Below are 13,491 nucleotides of genomic sequence, written 5' to 3'. Positions count from 1 at the left end.
ATATACAAGTTTTTTTTTTTTTTTAAAAAAAATATATATACATATATATATCATATATGTATATACATATACATACATACTGTAATATAGACTTCACCTCTCCCTTTTTCAAAAAAAAAAGAAAAAAAAAAGAAAAAATAAATTTATTCATAATTGCTCCCTTCTCTTTTATTTACATATATCAATTAGAACACATAATAAATTCATTTATAAATAAAGATTTTTTATTTCAAGTAGCACTCTGAGTAAACAAATTTTTTGCTATTAATATAAAATTATACATGTCCAGTTAATGAAGCTTAGGACACTTCTTTGCCTCTTCATTATTAGTTTGAATATGACCTTGATCGTCAATGATCATAGGTAGACCTGTAATTTTCTTATGAAGTTCACTTGCTTCATGGGCAAATGTCTTGCGTTCTTCGTCAGAAGCAGCCTATTCATATATAAAAAAAAAAGACGATGTTTATATAATTGTATATAATATCTATTTTTTTTTTACATACTTGGTGAGTCTTTTCAACTAGTTCTTCAAGTTTAGTACCAATAGAGTTCATTGTAAGGATAATAATAAAAAAGAAAAGATAATTATTTTCACAGGTTTATTAACTTTTCTTTTTTTTAATGTTTCAAAAAGAAAAAAAAATGCCGTCAACTTGTTTTCATTTGGATCAATAACAACAAAAAAAAAGCGCATAAATGATGAAAAAAAAAACTCATTTCTTCTTTATAGCTATATGACATATGTATTATGTAAAAAAATAAAATATAATAAAATAAATAAAATAAAAAAGACGTATTGTTAACGGTTAATAGAGAGCTTTAAATAGAAGGGAATTCTATGAACCTATTTAAAGAAAATATATGAAGCAAGTTAGTGACAAATTTAACTATTTTTTTTTTTTTTTGAGAAAAAGACTTACTCCAAATTATTTTTTTATTATCACCATTTAAATTTCTGAATTAGCCAATATTTACCAGCCTTACTGTATATGGTGGTGAAAACAAACAAAAAAAAAATCTACAACTTGTCTTTTATGCACTGAAAATAAACGATGCTTTTAAATGACTGCATACAAGCAGTAAATTTTAATATGAAATATAAGTTTTCTGTTACATACAAAATAATCATTTTACAGCAAAAGATATTTACAAATTTCATTTTATTTTAACGGGTGTCTTTAAATTATTATTATTATTATTAGTTAGTTAGTTAGTAGTAGTAGTTGATAAGGCTGTTGAAGAAGGATTGACTTCTTGTTCTTCCTCTTTTTCTTCTTGAGTACTTATCGATACATCTTCCATAGGTGTATCTGCAACCATAGGTGATGCCTTCTGTGATAACGAGTTTTCTTTATTAGACGGTAATCTTTGTGGCTTTTGATGTGATAATTTTTGAAGATGCTCTACTGATAAACCCATTGGATTAGAACTGTCTATAGTTTGTGCAGCGTGGGCTATAAGTTTATCATCCATCTTCAAAAACACTTCACTACCACTTTTTACAATGACAGGTGGTCTAAAATACTTCTTTCGATACTCATCTAATTGCCCTAAATTAATATCAGATCCACCTGTCACTAGTATGACTAAATTAGAATCCTGTTCTAATGAGGGTAATATATCACGAATCACTTGTGTATAACATAAGGATAAACCAGCTCCAGATGCAGCTTCCACAAGCATTTTGTTATCCTCTTTTTTTTTGGGAGGGGAGCAAAAATATACATATAAAAAAAAAGGAAGGACTGGTTAAAACAACTTACTCTATAGACATATACGACTACTATGTAAAAAATTTACCTGCAAAAAGCCTTACAGCGTCAGCAGCCATTGCATCGCTTACGGCAAAGGGGACAACAGGATGAACCAAACTTAGCTCCAAGGATTTAGAACTAATAGAACTAGATGCTAACCCTGATGCAATTGTAGATATTTTCGATAATTTGACGAGTTTACCAGCCACGACAGATGCCTGAAAGGCATTACTACCATGTGTCTCTACAGCGATCACTGGCACTTCTTTCCATCCTATTTCTTGTAATCCCATTATCACTCCATTTAATAAACCTCCTCCTCCTACTGGACAGACAATAGCTGCTGGTGGGTTATTGTCCCCTAATTGAGCTTTCAATTCATATATAATACTAGAATAACCATCCCAAATATGTTCATGATCTGCTGAAGGAACATAAATACTATCTCCATAAAAAAAAAGTATAAATACCCTTTGTGTTTATGAATAGTATATACATATGTACATTTACCCATTTCTCTTTACTAATTTTCTTGCATGTGATTCTGCTGCAGCCCAATTCTCTCCAAACAAAATCAATTGAGCTCCTTCTAGTCTTATAGCATCACAAATTGAACTTGGTGTCTCCTTCGGCATCACAATAATTGCATTTACATTCAACTGTCGTGCACAATACGCTACAGCTAAAGCAGTATTCATACTTGATCCACAAACTAAATGAATATCCGTTCCTCTTGATTCTACTGCTTTATAACAAAAGTTTCCAACACCCCTTTTTTTTTTAATAATAATAATAATCACAAATAAGATTTCTTCCTTTATCTTTATTTTATTCTAGCTATTTACCTCATCTTTACTGACCCTGAAGGTTGAAGGTTTTCCAGCTTATAATATATATTACTGTCACAAAAAAAAAATGCATATTTGTTGGTGCCCAGATACATTTTGTTATTTATTTATTTTTTCTTTATTTATTTTTTTTTTTTTTGTTTTTGTTTTTGTTGCTTTTTTTACCAGTCTAGTTTAACACTTAATTTTGGCGAATGAATAAGTGGAGTATATACATGGAGTGTTTGTGAATTAGGAAACCCATGCTGTTCATCGTCCGAGGAATCGTCCATTACAGAATAAATAAATGACAAACAATTTTATAAAAAAGAGTTTAAAAATAAATAATAGAAATCGAAAATAAATTTTAAAAATCAGGTCAGTTAAAAAAAAAAAAAGGCGCGTTATTTTTTTTTTTTTTTTTAGTTGGTCGCATTCAAAGTTTCTAAAAGTTGAAAAATACGTGTTTTTTTTCATTTCGCGTTTGCTTAAGGGTTTTCGAGAATAAAATTATGCGGAGTGAAAAAAATGAAAATAAAATAGAGTTTCTCCTTATTCATTTTATAAATAATGTTAGAGGAATTGCTTCAAGAATCAGGGTGTCAAGTTGATCCCTCCACAGTTGTTTTCGGTATGTATATATGTATATATACATATATGTATATACATTCGTAATTATATATGTAATGGGACTAATTTAAACCTATCAAGTTATTGAACCTGTTTTATTTCGTAGAAAACTTGAAATCAAATTACGTAGTCAGCCTAACCTACTTGATGAATTTCTTGAAGATTTACAAGTTTATACACAAGATCCTTTAGATTTTCGAAAATTTTTATTACCTTCTAGACTTGCAGATAGTGTTCCAAGAACGCATCGGTAGGTAAATGGTTAGATAAATAGGTTTAAAGATCACTCACGATCTTTGCTTTTTTTTTTTTTTTTTTTTTTTTTTAGTAATCATACTTCAAGTACAGAAAGTTTATTTAAAACACTATTAGCCATTGATTCACTTCAGCCTGAACTAATTACATATTTACTTGAAAGACTTCCTGAATTTTATGATGAATTAGAAAATAAGTAAAGTTTTGAAAGAAAAAAATAAATAAATAAAATAATATAAATATTGACTAAAATTATTTGTTTAGTAATAATTCTAGTTCTTGCACAGCACGCTTAATTCTACATCAATTACGTTGGCTAGACTATATTGCTCAACCTGAGGAATTAACTGGAAAATTAATAGAAGTAAGTTACAGACTTTTTTTTTTATTATTCTATTTAGCGTACTTAAATATTATTATAACAGATAATTCAAATCACACCAACTGTTATTCAACATGAAATTATTACTTCACTACCAGATATTATAAACGATTCAGAACATAAGGTATAGAGATTTGTTCTTTTTTTTTTTTTTTTAAAAAAAAGAAAAGAAAAGTTGAAGATTAAACTAATGATGATGTTTTTTTTCCCTCATCTATGAAGCCTATTGTTATTTTTTTAAAAGAATTAATGAATGATAACCCAGAGTTGACAGTGTCTGTTCTTGATGCCTTGTCCAACCTAACACTTCATTCAGAAAGCTTAGATGATGTTCGAGAAACAATTTTAGATCAACTAGAATCTGCTGAATTAGATGATTTAGCTGTCATAATCAAATTTATGCTTCAGACCGTGACACCAAATACAGTGGATACGATTATTTATGGTATTCGACAAAAGCTAGATTTTAGATCGTTGAGTAAAATTCATCCATCAACTCAAAGAGCAACAAAGCATGCGCCAGAAGCTTTTATTTTAGAATCCATTAAATTAGGATTACAGTTTCATAAATTTGTTTGTGATGCTTGGTTCAAATCTATTGTCGCTCTAGAATCCCAGGTAAAATTACTGTGAAGAGTGGGAGTAAAAAAAAAAAAATGTTTATTATTAACCTGACTTTTTTTTTTAATAATTAGCGTGAACATAAGGTGATTGATATGCTAGTTTTAATTATATTATACTCAATGACGTCCATAAAAAAGAAAGTGGAAGGTGTTATTAGAAAGAAAATAATAAAAGGACATATTACTGCTTCACTTATCCAAGAAACAATTATGTACCATTCAGATGGCCTTGCAGGGTAAAGCCATACATATACATATATAATACAAGTATTATTATTAATACCTGAAATAGATATTGGAATACCATATTATCATTATCAGAAAGCTTATTGCGTTCTTGTCAGCAGTTTAATGTAATATCGCCTTGTGCAAGTACTTTGTATACGAGTTCATTTAAATCTACGGATGCATATTTTAGACAGGTTTGTATTTATTAAAAGCTAAAAAAAAAGGCAACATAACTCATACATGAAATAGGAAATAATCGGCGCACTTGTTACACATATTGGTAGTGGTATAGAAGTAGAAATGAACATAGCTTTAGAAGTGTTATTACAATTAGTTAAAACAGACGTATGCAGTGTCATTGTTTACAATGTGTTTATAAAAGGAATTTTGGATTATTTGGATAATTTAAGTATATATCAAATTCGTACATTATTTGATATTTTTAGTCTTCTTGCATTAACTGTAAGTATTATATAGAATGATAGAGAATGATTGTTTAAACTTTTATATAGACAAGAAATCCAGGAGATGGGTCAGCTAATCTTTGGACCGAAATTCAAACCATTATTCGTAAGCAACTTTCAAGTCCTAGAGAAAAATATAAAAATATTGGTATTATTGCATGTTTATCAGCTGTCAAAGTACTTGGATCGAAAGAGTTATGCAACAATAGTTGTAGTATTCAGAACAATCAAGTAGGAGGATCATCAAGCTCACAAATGTCTTTAGCACTTAACATAACTGATGCTACACTTCGACACCCTCTTTTGACACAGGCAACTCAAATTTTAGAATTAGCCTTGAGATATTCAAAAGAGTATCCAAATTGTATTGCTCTCATTTATGATGAGTTAGCACATATGTTTAGTAGAGAAGAGAAGGGAGCACATATGGATGAAAGATTAGAATGGTGGGTAAAAGAGAATATGGCATCTGATTTTACAGAGTTCTACGTAGTAGCCATAGCGGATGCTCTTGAGTTTATTGAAGAAGCACAGAAGAATCACTATTTAAAATTAGAGCCTGCACGTCAAATGAATTTAGATGGTGAAGTATGTTTTATAATAATAATAACAATAATAGTCTATTTGAACTTACAAGTGTGTATGTAGGGAGAACAAATAGCTATCAAGATGTATGAATTAATCTACAACCCAGATTTAAAAAAGAAAAAGGCAATGGTAGTTCCCATGTGTTCCATCTTCAATTTAATTCAAAGTTGTGAAAAGCAATTAAATAATGGAAGCCTTGTAGAAATAGATGCTTTATTTGGTTGTAGTATAATTATGTTTAATCCTGAGAATTTAAATGACTTGTCAACAAATGAAATTGAATATGCTTGTGATATGTTATTTTATACAATGAATTGGTAATGATAAAGATACAAGTCAGATTTTATGAGTAAGCTATCCCTCTTATATTTTACTTGAAGGTTTAGAGAACTATTAAATGCATTCATGTTTACAAAAGAAGAAAATTACAGAGTAAGAATAATTTCCCGTTTAAGAAGTATTCTCAAAATGGAAACATTATTGAACCAATTAATGGAACAAGTACCCAACTATGCGCCCTTAGAATTCCATAACGTATCACCGACAAATTTGGATGAACATAGCAATCAAATTATATCCGCAGGAGTAGGAGAAGGAGAAGATAGTATGAATACCAAGTCAATTAAAAAAGAAAAAGCCCATACGATCAGATTTGGAACTGTGAATGAAATCAAGCCTTATATGAGAGCATTCTGTGTATGCTATTTTTTTTTTTATCATTCTATGTATTGTTTGAAACTATGCTTATCTTTTTTTTTTTTTTTGCATAGATTCATATTTTAGAAATATTCAAGTATAACGAAGAATTAGAGGATGAAAATGAAAAAATGACAGTAAGTAAAAAAGCTCCAAGAGTTATATAAAATAAATGATAAGCTTATTATTGATGTATTTAGTTTGAAGAAATCAATTATATTTTGGAAGACCTTAATCAGAAAATAGATATCAAGATTACCTATACATCTTCTTCTGTTAATCATCATTTTGGAAAAAAACCAGTCAATCTAATTGACGAAAAATATCCTTCTTGTAACTCAATTATGTTGGGTAGAATTGAGTCTCAAACATTTATGAAAAAGGTAAATATATATACATACATACAAACATACTGGTTCTCTCTCTATGTTAATCACTTTTATTTTAGGTTGTTCTTTATTTGCCATCTATTTTACAAACACTGGAAAATCTTTATGCTGAGTTACAAGCAAAGGTAAGAAAGAATGATACTAATAAAATACATAAAAGGAATCATTGATATTTAAATTGAATGTAGGATATTGAACCAGGGCGTATTCATGTAAGATTTTATTTTGTTTGTTCATCAGACATGAAAAAATGATTCTTTTTTTTTTTTTTTTTTTTTTTTTTTTTTTTTTTTTTTACTTTTATTTAGGGATCAGAGGAACTCGTTCAAGCTGTCTCACATATATTCAACATTTTATATAAACTATTATGTTGGAATGAACTTCAAAATTCAGATAATAATGACATCTTGAAAGAATTCGTACATATTCTCGCTAATCGTGTATCTGATCATGATACTATCAATGATTGTCAAATAGCATTCAAAGCTGAATTAATGGAAGCATTTCGATATTTATCAAATTATGGTGATGGAATACCTCAAGCAACAATGTCAGTTTTATTATTTAAAATCTTACAACGTTTAATGTCCTTTTCTGATGAAGAAGGAATTGAAAATTTAAAACAAGATGCATTAAAAGTAGTTGAGCAAATCATTACAACACCATGGTTTGACTGGCGTGATATTAAGAAAGAAATACCATTCTTATTTGAACAATTTATTGAATTAAATCAAGATCCTTTATCTATTCTTCATAACCTTGTTGATATTGTGTTGCCTGAATTTGAGGAAGAACAAAGTTTAGAGCAATATCCTTTATTAAAGGAAGAAACAATTGTTCAACACTATCAGGTAAATTCTCTCTCTTTTTATGCAGTATATCCTTTAACACGTATAAACATATACTTTTCTTTTTAGGCTATCATGAATCAAATAGTAAAAACACTGGATTTACTTAAAAATACTAATCAGGATTCTGAAATTATTCTAGTGCAAAATGCTCAAATTGTGAAAATATTCGAGAGAATTACAAATTATGTTAAAACAAAGGAGCATAAATCGTTATTTAGTATTTTATTGAAGACAGGCCGAGTATTTATTGAGCAATTTACAAAATATTCTATTCCTTATTTTACAAAAATATTTAAAACACATACGAATGAAGTAGTTAATATTTTTAAAGATTTTCAATCCAGTACTCGTATGCTACAGGTAAAAAATAGATGAATAATTATTTATATATACCATTTTAAGCATACTATTTCTATGAATAGATTATTTGTTCTCATGTCAAAGTATTAAAAGAAGTACAATTAGCTTCCTATGTACCACCCTTAAAGAAAGCTCTAGAAATTGTTATTTATCAAGTCAAAATGCTATTAACTGAAAATCGTATACCTTCGTCTGCATTTTTTATGGGTAGGTAGCTGGGGGAAAAAAGTGTAATTTCATCCTATAATTCTAATTTTTTTTGATAGGTGCATTGAAACATAGAGACATTAATGGGGTTGAAATATCATCTCAGGTAAAATTTTGAAATTTGTGTAACACAAATAGAAGGTATAATTTTGCAGTTTCTTTTTTTAGATTCCGCGTGAGGCCTATTATGATGAAGATAACAATGAAGTGGAGGAAGAAAGGAATGAAACCCCAATGTTATTAGCTGAAGATAATCATCAAATCCCAGCTAATAAAAAAAAGCATGCTGAAAAAGGTCTGAAACAAAAAAGAAATACGAATTCAAAAACAACGGGAAGAATAAACAAAAGGTCAGTATCAGTATCCGATGATTCTTCTACTGCTGCTGCTGCTGCTGCTGCTGCTGTTTCAGGTCAAACTTTTTATAGAACATCGAGTATTGTACCTTCTTCTTCTGAAGATGAGGATGAGGAAGTATCTGTTTATGAAGGAAAAAAACGTTCAATTGAAGCTGCTCAAAATGAAGAAGAAGAAATATTAGAATTCAATTTAAATTCTGAGGAGGATGAAGAAGAAGAAGAAGACGTACTTCCTACATCATTATCACCATCTCCGCCTCTTGATCCTTCATCAATTCAGGAAATGCCAATTAAGAAAAGACGTCTTGGTATTGGACGGTCTGCTATTCCTTCACAAAAAAAAGTTTTCAATCTCACTAAACGCCCTTGAGACAAAAAAATAAAAAAATAGAGTGTATACTTTTTTTTTTCTTTTGAAACAAAATAGGATTAACAATAATAAAGGCTATATTTTTGTTTATTTCTGAACTTTAAATAAATAAATAAAATGACAGTATTCTAAATATAAATTCCTTATTGATTTACAACATGTGAGTTCCATTTGAATTCCCCAACTGCAAAGAAGTTCCACAATTTCAAATTTTTACTATTATAGAAAGAAGCATAAATGTTTTAGATTTTTTTTTTAAAAAAAAAAATTAAAACCTTCTTTATTATATTAGTGTAGAAATGAATGGGGTTTTGAGAAAGGCTGGGTATAAAGGAATTTTTACCGTAAAAAAAAAAGAAAGAAAGAAAGAACGAGAAAGAAAAAGAGAGAAAGAAAAGAAAAGAAAAAGTAGAAATACAAACGTACTTCAAAAATATATTTCAAGTCTATAACGCTGTCTTTTTTTTTTTTTTTTTTTGTTAAACCTTCTTTTGAGTGACGATACGTCGAGATTGAGTATAGTAATGGAATAATGCAGTCATGACTAATAAGATAAATAAACCAGTCTTAATCAAGTACCTAAAAAATAAAAAAATAATTAGTGTTTTTTTTATTTTTATACACAAGTATAAAGTTGTATTTACCAGTAATTAGTAGATACAATTGTTGATGGTAAAGATCGGGCCACTATTTGTTGCTGTTGTTGTTGCTGTTGTTGTAGTTGAGAAATGACTCGAGCCCCATAATAGGGCTTTGCAGCAACGTTTTGAAAAGAGAAAGGTGAAACAATAGCTAGACATAAGAACATGGCCATAAAGACTTTATTACCATGATTACTATTATTGTTGTTATCTTCTAGTAGGGATCTTTCACTGCCAGCAGTATGAATATTACCATTTTTTAAATCTTTCTTAGAATGTTGGTTAATAGAGGGTAATGATGATGATGACTCTATCATGAAGACTTGTTGTTGTTGTTGTTGTTGTTGCTGTTGCTGTTGTTGTTGTTGCTGCTGCTGTTGCTTCTTCTTATTGTTAGTATTCTCTTGTTGTTGCCTTTTCGCTCTACGACGATAAGGTCTACGTTCAGGTTTAGGTAATAACTCAGCCAAGGCAGCCCTTTGAGCAGCACGTTCACGGAGTATTCTTTGACGTTCAGCCTTTTCACGTTCCTGTAATTCCTTGCGTTCCTGAAGCATACGTTGCTGTTCAGCCTGTTGAAAATCATATTTTTGAGATTGAAAGCGTGCTAGTACCTTGGCTCCACCTGGCATTTGAGCTAGGATTTGTTGAAGGACTTGATTTTCTTGTTCAGCCATTTCATTTTTATGTTTCAAGTAATAAATATATTCAGTGGCTTTTAATAGAATAGTTGCCTTATTCAGCTTTTTAGCTACTTCTACACCATCAATGATTTCGCCTGTATGATCACTATCAGTAGATGCATTATCTTCTTCTTCTTCTTCTTCTTCAGAGTCTGCACCTGCACCTGCACCTGTTGCTTCTCCTTCTGTTCCTCTTCCTCTTCCTCTTCCTACTTCTTCTTCTTCATTCCTGGACTTTTTCTTTTCTCTTATCTTTGCTTTATAGAGTGCAGGAACGACATTTTTTAAATCACGAATGCGGTCATTGATATTATTACGATACCGACGTTCAATTGCATTATGAGCTACTTTTTTCAATTGGCGACCTGTCTCAATGGGGGAACTGGAAGAAGAACGAGCGGCAACAGCTGCAACAGCTGCTGCTATTAAATTTGTTGTATTACTAGAAGTAGAATCATTACGTTTCGTTCTTCTCCAATAACGAGTTTCATGATAATCTTCTTTAAAGTAAACCATGAACAAAAAAAAAGAAAGAAAGAAAGAAAGAGAAGATATATGTGAATTTCAAGTTTTTTTTTTTTTTTTTCAATTTATATTTTTTTTACCTTCTTCATTTGCTGATTTGCCCCATTTTTCGATAGTAGCAAAGGCATTTGTAAGAGGCGGAGGAACATCGATAGGAGATATATGAGCGGGTTCAGATTGAGTAGAAGTTGAACTAGAGTCAGAGGAGTGGATTGAATTACGAGATTGAGGAGTACCAGGAAAGGCAATTTCTGATATTGGCGTAGCTAGACCATTATTAATAGGAACGGGAGCCATAGATGAATCTGATACAGTTGTAGTATTCACGGTCGTTGCTATCGTGGTATTGTTTGATAAGTTATAATGAGTGTTATGATACCCACCATAATCTTCTCTTTTTATGATTAATGGAGTAGGATGTTGTTGGCTTATATCATATCTAGTAGTAGAAACAGGTGAAGGGTTATTGGATTGTGGGGTAGAATAAAAATAATCCGTTCGAACCGGTGAGGGATGATTGTTATTTATACTTGGAGTTAAAATAGGGGTGTGTACATTGATTGTTTCTGTAGGCTGTTTTTGTTGTTGTGGCTGTTTCATACACCAGTCTAGCATTTCAAAGGAAGAGGAATCATTATGCTGTTGTGGCTGTTGGTGATGATGACGTTGATGTTGATGCTGATGCTGATGATGTTGTTGTTGATGATGATGATGATATGGATGTTGTTGCTGTTGCTGTTGCTGTTGTTGCTGATGTGGTATATAATAGGGCTGTTGGGCTGGGTTAAACTTTGGAAGGTTTAAAGGCTGTGTAGGATGAATGGGCTGCTGAGATGGATTTTGGTGTTGATTATAAAGTAATTGATGATGATGTTGCTGCTGCTGCTGTTGTTGTTGTTGTTGTTGCTGTTGTTGCTGTTGAGGCACCTGAATTGGATTTGGTGCAACATTAAAATAAGTGTCAAAATCCAAACCCGGAATCCCTTGTTGTAACATTATTAAAATAAAGGAAACAAAGACAAAAACAAAAAAAAAAAGATAGGGGAAAAAAAAGGAGGAGAAAAAAAAATTAAAATATAGTAAATAAAGTTTTTTTAAAATAAAATAAAAATAAAATAGAAACATGCCACTTTTTTTTAAGTTAGAAACAATAACTAGTTATTTCTGTCATTTAAAATTCGTGTTTTCTTATAATAGTTTTATTCGACGATCACGTCTTCAATAATGAAATATGTTGGCTAATCCTGTCGAGTCAATGCGCTAGTTCTCACTTTCGCTGTTATAGAATAACACAGGTAAATTTATATCTAATAGTAGTTGTGCATCTCACACAAAAAAAGAAAATATGTGTTTACATCTACAAACACAAACGCTACCATTAATACATGATAGAAAATAAAATAAAATTCCATGTTAATTTATTCTAAAATATATCTTTCATTCTTCTATACGCTTTTAGTTGGCAATTTTTTTTTTTTTTTTTTTTGACAATAATCATCAATTTACTTGCTTTTTTCTTTATTTATTTGAATATCAGCTTAATTCGGAACAGCTATCAGAAACATGAATCCCACTAAGTGACAAAAACATTCTTTTAAATAAATAACTAATCAAATATATACAAAAAATATTGATTTTTCTGTATTTGGTAGTTGTTCAAAGAAGATAATAAACCTGCTATCTCTATTCTAACAGTTCTAATTATTCTATAATGAATGAAAGTAATCAAACCCATTCATATATAAACACTAGCTAGTAATTTAACTTTTTAAAGTAAGACCTCCTCTATTTGGGATTCAATACAGATAATCTTGAAAAAAATGGTAAAAAATAATAATAATAAAAAAGTAGTAATAACGATATTCCTAATAAAGAAAGAATTTTTAGACTAATTTAAAATAGAAAAAGTTACTTTTTGTTATTTGCAATAAAGATAAATATTGAAATTTATTACCTTTTTTTGATTTGAATTAAATAAGAATTTGAAGTTTGTTTATTTTAAGCTTTGATAGACAGAAAATTTTAATTTTTTTAGACAAATTCAGATGGTACAGATTTGTTCTACTTTAAAATGTAAAGATCACACGCTATCTATTTTGCCATTTTTAGTAAAAAGAAAGCATAATTTTCTTTATTTGTTAATTAAAATCCTGATTTTCGGTAACTCATGTTACATATAATTGGTATATTTTGTTTTGTAATACAAAAATACATAGTATTTAAACACAAATATTGTTTAATAAACTATTTATATTTTCCTATTCGTAGATTGAAGTTTTAGAATATTTGCTGTAGCATAAACATGTATAATGTGTGTGTGTGTGTGTGTGTGTGTGTGTGTGTATGTATATGTATATGTATATGTATATATATATGTGTATGTATATGTATTATATATATGTGTATATCTATCTTAGTTGTAATATTCTCTTGTGAAATGATGACATTTGAATATTGGAATTATAGTATTAACGTGTGTCATTTCTATTCTATAAGCTTATCTTTTTCTTTCTTTCTTTTTAATCATATACACCAAACTCAGATTGATTTATATGAACTTTTTATTACGTAAAATCACACTCATATGTTAAGAGTTTTATACTTGTCATCTTATATGGTATGGCATAATAATTAAAACCCACATTTTTTTTTTATA

General features: G+C 29.6%; 4 protein-coding genes across 4 annotated transcripts; 1 reads left to right on the top strand and 3 right to left on the bottom strand.

Moving 5' to 3' along the window:
- Positions 1 to 289: 289 nt before the first annotated feature.
- On the bottom strand, positions 290 to 557 carry BX663DRAFT_554661 (uncharacterized protein; the record flags this gene model as incomplete). The annotated part of the gene is made up of 2 exons (XM_051531554.1): positions 290 to 436; positions 507 to 557. The coding sequence occupies 2 exons, from the start codon at positions 555 to 557 to the stop codon at positions 290 to 292; spliced, it is 198 nt and encodes a 65-aa protein (XP_051379689.1).
- A 1,229-nt stretch (positions 558 to 1,786) lies between these two features.
- Positions 1,787 to 2,877, bottom strand: BX663DRAFT_440608 (tryptophan synthase beta subunit-like PLP-dependent enzyme; the record flags this gene model as incomplete). The annotated part of the gene is made up of 4 exons (XM_051523404.1): positions 1,787 to 2,198; positions 2,268 to 2,528; positions 2,603 to 2,656; positions 2,771 to 2,877. 4 exons carry the CDS (start codon positions 2,875 to 2,877, stop codon positions 1,787 to 1,789), a joined length of 834 nt encoding a protein of 277 aa, XP_051379688.1.
- A 213-nt stretch (positions 2,878 to 3,090) lies between these two features.
- BX663DRAFT_520097 (Fanconi anaemia protein FANCD2) lies at positions 3,091 to 8,567 on the top strand. The gene is made up of 20 exons (XM_051529076.1): positions 3,091 to 3,215; positions 3,296 to 3,464; positions 3,543 to 3,665; positions 3,734 to 3,833; positions 3,895 to 3,975; positions 4,074 to 4,469; positions 4,547 to 4,710; positions 4,767 to 4,896; positions 4,952 to 5,164; positions 5,215 to 5,754; positions 5,815 to 6,071; positions 6,135 to 6,450; positions 6,525 to 6,587; positions 6,651 to 6,833; positions 6,899 to 6,964; positions 7,028 to 7,051; positions 7,148 to 7,690; positions 7,757 to 8,050; positions 8,113 to 8,257; positions 8,317 to 8,567. Exons 1-20 carry the CDS (start codon positions 3,155 to 3,157, stop codon positions 8,373 to 8,375), a joined length of 3,927 nt encoding a protein of 1,308 aa, XP_051379687.1. The 5' UTR covers positions 3,091 to 3,154; the 3' UTR covers positions 8,376 to 8,567.
- An 878-nt stretch (positions 8,568 to 9,445) lies between these two features.
- Positions 9,446 to 11,668, bottom strand: BX663DRAFT_520086 (uncharacterized protein). Its single transcript, XM_051529075.1, has 3 exons — positions 10,916 to 11,668; positions 9,631 to 10,807; positions 9,446 to 9,565 (listed from the first exon to the last, which is right to left on the bottom strand). Exons 1-3 carry the CDS (start codon positions 11,448 to 11,450, stop codon positions 9,466 to 9,468), a joined length of 1,812 nt encoding a protein of 603 aa, XP_051379686.1. The 5' UTR covers positions 11,451 to 11,668; the 3' UTR covers positions 9,446 to 9,465.
- Positions 11,669 to 13,491: the final 1,823 nt, after the last annotated feature.

Source organism: Cokeromyces recurvatus (genome assembly GCF_025118155.1).
Source record: "Cokeromyces recurvatus strain NRRL 2243 chromosome Unknown BX663scaffold_28, whole genome shotgun sequence".
Classification (NCBI taxonomy): Eukaryota; Fungi; Mucoromycota; class Mucoromycetes; order Mucorales; family Mucoraceae; genus Cokeromyces; species Cokeromyces recurvatus.
The sequence above is the reverse complement of the archived record's forward strand: the minus strand, read 5'-3'. Positions and strand labels throughout refer to the sequence as shown.

Bases quoted from the DNA above. Each gene is read 5' to 3' on its own strand.
- BX663DRAFT_520097 (XM_051529076.1), top strand. From the start codon at position 3,155: ATGTTAGAGGAATTGCTTCAAGAATCAGGGTGTCAAGTTGATCCCTCC. The intron at 5,755-5,814 runs GTATGTTTTATA...GTGTGTATGTAG, and splicing joins AAATGAATTTAGATGGTGAA to GGAGAACAAATAGCTATCAA. The intron at 6,588-6,650 runs GTAAGTAAAAAA...TGATGTATTTAG, and splicing joins ATGAAAATGAAAAAATGACA to TTTGAAGAAATCAATTATAT.
- BX663DRAFT_520086 (XM_051529075.1), bottom strand. From the start codon at position 11,450: ATGCTAGACTGGTGTATGAAACAGCCACAACAACAAAAACAGCCTACA. The intron at 10,808-10,915 runs GTAAAAAAAATA...ACTTTAAAGAAG, and splicing joins CAAATCAGCAAATGAAGAAG to ATTATCATGAAACTCGTTAT. The intron at 9,566-9,630 runs GTAAATACAACT...TTTATTTTTTAG, and splicing joins ATTGTATCTACTAATTACTG to GTACTTGATTAAGACTGGTT.